At 40.7% G+C, this 5,350-nt stretch overlaps 1 protein-coding gene across 1 annotated transcript; it reads right to left on the reverse strand.

Moving 5' to 3' along the window:
* Positions 1-2,653: 2,653 nt before the first annotated feature.
* LOC104965485 (discoidin domain-containing receptor 2-like) lies at positions 2,654-5,092 on the reverse strand. The gene is made up of 5 exons (XM_010794438.1): positions 5,020-5,092; positions 4,235-4,340; positions 3,969-4,158; positions 2,914-3,160; positions 2,654-2,817 (listed from the first exon to the last, which is right to left on the reverse strand). The coding sequence occupies exons 1-5, from the start codon at positions 5,090-5,092 to the stop codon at positions 2,654-2,656; spliced, it is 780 nt and encodes a 259-aa protein (XP_010792740.1).
* Between the last annotated feature and the right edge of the window lie 258 nt (positions 5,093-5,350).

The following is a 5,350-nucleotide window of genomic DNA, read 5'->3' on the forward strand; positions in this document are numbered from 1 at the left end:
CCTAGCAAGAGTAAACTGACAGGCTTCTGTGCCGCATCTCACTCAAAAACCCACACGACTCAAGCGCGCAGCCTTTCATTCAGAATTTCCTTCAGAATTTCATTCAGAATTTTATAGCAAAATAAAAAAAATGCTATTAAACTAATCTTTCAACATAGTTTAAAACAAAAATAAATATTAGGACAAAGCCCTACAAATAACAACAATAGACATAATCAGTGGCGGCTCCAGAGTATTTTTGTTGGGTAATCTATGGTAGGGCTAACCCATACAGTGGTGGGGCTCAAGTCAGTATTTGCAATGTAATTACATACACGCTCCCCTTGACAGTGAAACGCCACGCGTGAGGTTTAGATTATTTCCCTGTCTCAATCCAAATTGAACTGTATGAAGTAAAAAGGCAAGTTTGTCTTGTAGTAAATAAAAAGGGTGACCTGGAGCCAATCCTGCAATTTCTCCACAGGTGAAAGAGTTGACATGCTGAAAACCCAACCCCTGCAGGGGGGTCTGGGGAGATTCTCCCCCAGGAGATTTTTTGAAATACTAACATAAAGTACACATTCTGCCTTTGGTACTCTCTTGAGAAGAAAAATAAATACATCTATTATTACACGACATATTTAAAAAAAATGAATGCCATTTTAGTTTTGTGTTACTCTGTTCTGAAAGCTCAACCTGCTGCTCCTCACAGAGAGAAGTGGGCTGTGTGAATTACTTTACATTGTGGATAAGGGCATTGTTCTGTGTGTCAAAATGAAAGACAGCCCACACACCTATCAATCATCAAACCGTGGGGTCTTATTTCATTATGTGTTGATTTCTATCAACACGTAGTGTTGTATCGATGTAGAGATTTACTACAGCAAAAGTATTCTCTCCGGACTTCCTGCAACAACACCACGTCGTTATCTTGATTCTGATTGGCCAGAAGACATTATCAAAGATGTTCTATTGAGAAGACGATCACTACGTGACAAAGGTTTTCAAACCGTTTCTAGTCTTCGGTATTTCCAGACAAGTGGCTACTGAAATCAATCTTACTAACTGCTGTCTGTGCAATTTACTTAGTTGGCGGACTTTAGTTTGCTTACTTTAAAATCATTTTTCATGGTGGGGCTAAGCCATTTTTGTTGGTACAGTATGGCTGTAGCCGACCCCAGTATACCCTGGCGCCGCCACTGAACATAATAATAAAACAATTAAAATGTTGTATTCAGCCCTGATTAAAGTGGGCCCAAATCCTGGATGGGCGGGCCCAAATCCTGGATGGGCGGGCCCAAAATCCTGGATGGGCGGGCCCAAATCCTGGATGGGCGGGCCCGGCCCCATGGGGCCCGCCCATGACGCCGGGTCTGCCTATTCTGCTGATTTTCAGGTTCATATTTGTATTTTCATCCTCTATTGCAGGGGTGGGGGTGGGTTGTGCCAGAGAGCCACAGAACGCCGCTCCGGGCCGGGACTTCACAAATTGCAGTACCTATAAGGAGCTGTACACATGCCGCAGTTTTGGCGTGGCTGTGTCTTTAGTTGTAAGCCCAGTGGCGATCTGTTCATCTGTCATACTGATCATACAGTCAATAACTTTGTTGTTATTAGCATCTGGTTAGCTAGCTATGCTAACGAATATATTAAGCTTTTTCTACAACCAGTGAGGTAAAGGCACATATTTATATGATCATTATAATTATAAAAAAATAAGAGACTAAAGGAAGAACTGTTATAAAATAATATATGACAGTAAAAAAAAGTTGTTATTAATAAACAAGAATACAGTTTAAAAGGGGAGTGATTTGTAAAATATCCATAAAGAAAAAGAGATCTGCTTAGAGTTCTGGTTCATATGGGTGTTGAGAGATGTATCCATAGATCTCCTAATGTTGCTCTCAAAGTGCACCAGATTTATTCTTTTAACTTCAACATTTAAAAAAAAATTCCCGGGGGAGCATGCCCCCGGACCCCCCAAGAGGAGGTTAGGTTCCCTCCACACTTAAATCATGTTCACATTGATATGAAACTAAATACATTCGCACAGATCTTGCGTCCATATATTTCTGTTTTGGTGGTCATGCCACACCATGCACTTGCATGCATGCACGAGTCATGATAAGATATCTGGTTTAAGAGGTTGCTTTTTCTTTGCACAGCATGAAAGAAAGGCAAAATGAATGGAGGATGTTGTAAAAATTGAAATGGCCCTTGAGAGGAAAAAGGTTCCCCACTCCTGCTCTACTGTGACACATCTCCATGCTTCAATGTTTAAAAAGCTCTTTATTTTTCTCATACTGCCTGTGCTGCAGCACCTCTTTTCACCCTCTGTCTGAAACCAGAGCCCAGTCTGCTCTGATTGGTTAGCTGCCGGCTGTTTTGATTGGTCAACTGCCTACAGATGTCCCGCCTATCAAGTACACTGTGTTTGAGAGCTAGCCAATCGAAGCACAAGTGTTACATAATGATGTCACTATGTTACGGAAGTAAACAAAGGGCTCCAATGGAGACTTTTCAGGCAGGGGGGGAGTGTGTCGGAAAGAAACTCAATCTAGAAGGAACTTTGGGATTTTAGTCTTTGCAGACCATTTACATGCACAACAACCTATATTACACACTACAGGAGGTTCAAGGTTATTACAGATGTATTGGCCAATAACTGCCTACCCTAGCTTTTATGTGTTTCCATTTGAGGGATTCTTTTATGTGAAATGAAAAGGGTAAGGTCAAAGGGAATACCTGTCATCACAGATGGGGTTGACATGGTGCTCTCCTTCTTGATTGGAGGGACGGTCGACACAATGGGTATCAGAGTAGGGAGTATGGTATCCTCTGAGGGGGGAAATTAAGGGGTATTATTCTTGTAATCTTCTTTTGAAAACAATTATTTCTATTTATGTTTGTGTGTCTGAGTTGTGCATTTGTTACCTGACTGAAAGGAGATTTCGCTGAACATCATCCAGAAATCGGCAAAGTAAAAGCGGCAGCGGAGGAATTTGGCTGCGCGGCGGTTCAGTGGCACGGTGACGTAGCGGGCGCTTGGGTTCCTATCATCCAGCACAGTCTTGAACGACACAGGCTCCGCCTCCCAGTCTGCAACGAGGCGGGGCTTAAACCAGCAGGAAACGGAGGAGAAGATCTTCACACCGCGGCGGAACATGTTGTTACTGTGAACCTGGAACAGGGTGAAAATACATTCATTAGAAAGTGTGACAGAAAGATTTCCAAGACAGAACTTTACTTATATGGTGGAAGCTGTTTATGAATATGTATACAAATAATGTATCTACTATTAATACATACATACATTGTAATATGTTTTTTATATCTTTTGAAATTAGAGTCAAATAGAAGTAAAATTAAATGTGAATAAAGTAATCCAGCTCACCCTTCTCTCAAAATGTATACCCCCATACAACTGGAACTGCAATGTTAATTTTGTGTTTTGACCCAGATTATGTTTTTTGACATATCACATATATACGATTCAAATCGATATCAAAGGTAATTTTCTTTAAATATACGTATCTCCAATTACATAACAAACTTAGTTATTTTTAAGCCAAACCAAGATATTTCGTTAACTTCAACCAATCTTTTGCCTGAAGTAATTTTGTGGCATTTTTTACTTTTCACGGGGGTCCCTTGTGCACATTATTCAATTACAATCACCGCAATCAGAAAAAACTTGTGTGCATATTTTAGAGTTTTTTAGTTAAAGAATGTATGACAGAATTATTATTATTGTTATTATGGTATACTGAGTCATAAAGTCTCTGACAGGGTTGACCAACAATCTTTGAGGAGATTTTAAAGCAGTTGACAAACACTTGTACCAGGTAGTATTGCAGTATTGTAGAACAGACAAAATCACAGATGTAAAGAACAACAGAAGAATTTGTCTACTCGCCCCAAAAGACCTAAGGCGGTGGAGAAAAATGTATTATTTGTTTTGTGCATTAGGTAAAGTAAGAACTGACAACCTTCATGGAGGTGAAGTTCCTCTTCCTGTCGAACACAAACTCCATCTCCACGAACCCCTGACTTCCCAGAGAGTCGTTCCTCCAGCCCAGGTAGTCGTAGCCCGGCCACACGTGGTACTGCCGGGTCAGCAGGAAGTCGTCCAGGCCGATCACACCGTCCGTCAGCTGGCCCAGCCCGCCTAGCAGCCTCCTATTGGATGAAACAGCTATCAGTGACAGAGAGCGGAGGGCAGAGGAGACAGTTAAGTGATGTTCACGTGACTCACCTCCTCTCGTGCGCCCCGTCATACGTGGAGTCGTTGAGGCTGGCAATGGGATAACCAGGGGGCATCATGAGCTGACCCTCCGGAGCGCTGTAGGAGATCAGCCCGTCTGCAAGGGGAGGGGGGCATGACAAAATTGTTCAACTGCATTATTACAGCAAATGTTGAAACAAAAATCAATACATCTCAATCAATTTGCTGGAATCGTGTCAAAGTTTTGTATTGACCAGTTTATACTTTCATTATTTCCATTCATGTGGCCTGTTCATGTTCTAGGGGTCTGGTCACATATTGTTTAGTTGCCAGCTCATAGCGCTCTGTATTGAACCAGGAAATGTTGAATAGCCTAAAGTTTGATGTAAGAAATGTATAGTACAGGTCCCCAGCACATAGAAAAAGTTGGATGCTATCTTGCATACTGTATGTTGGGCAATTTTCACGATTAACATCATTTGGGTTGAATATCAATAATTACCATTATAGCCTAAGTATAGTTAAAAAATGGCTTGGCTGATTTGGACAATTTCGGAGTGGTTTTTGGGGTTATTGGAGGAGTCCGTTTCAGACATGGATAAAATATGGCATTTTAACCAGAAAGTGGCCATACTGTATTTGTTCGCTCTGTGGGTTTATTTTTGATTAATTATGGTTAGATTTTGAAGCTTTGGGGGATTCTGGATCATTTGGATTGAACAGATTGCCTATTTCTTTGAAAAAATATTGTCCGCAGTAGAAGCAATAATTTATTCTATATCCGATATATATCCAATGGTCGCAACACTACTCACCGTAGTCAACATCGATATCGACATTGGTAAGGGAAATGTTGTGTTCAAAAAGTGTTTGTGTTCGCGGGTACATTTTTAGCCATGATTTATCTCAGTCCAAAACACACAAAAAAAATGACTGATCCAGTATATATCATAACTAACTTACACTGAACAAAAATATAAATGCAACACTTCTGTTTTTGCTCCCATTTTTCATGAGATGAACTCAAAGATCTAAAACATTTTCTACTGTATGTACACAAAATAACCATTTCTCTCAAATATTGTTCACAAATCTGAAAAAATCTGTGAGAGTGAGCACTTCTCCTTTGCCGAGATAATCCATCCC

Source organism: Notothenia coriiceps, unplaced genomic scaffold (assembly GCF_000735185.1).
Source record: "Notothenia coriiceps isolate Sejong01 unplaced genomic scaffold, NC01 NC01_scaffold00037244, whole genome shotgun sequence".
Lineage (NCBI taxonomy): Eukaryota > Metazoa > Chordata > Actinopteri > Perciformes > Nototheniidae > Notothenia > Notothenia coriiceps.

Excerpts from the sequence above, each read along its gene's own strand:
- LOC104965485 (XM_010794438.1), bottom strand. The coding sequence starts at position 5,092 with ATGTACCCGCGAACACAAACACTTTTTGAACACAACATTTCCCTTACC. Across the intron at positions 4,341-5,019 it reads CGATATCGATGTTGACTACG|ACGGGCTGATCTCCTACAGC; the intron begins GTGAGTAGTGTT and ends CTCCCCTTGCAG. Across the intron at positions 4,159-4,234 it reads GACGGGGCGCACGAGAGGAG|GAGGCTGCTAGGCGGGCTGG; the intron begins GTGAGTCACGTG and ends TTCATCCAATAG.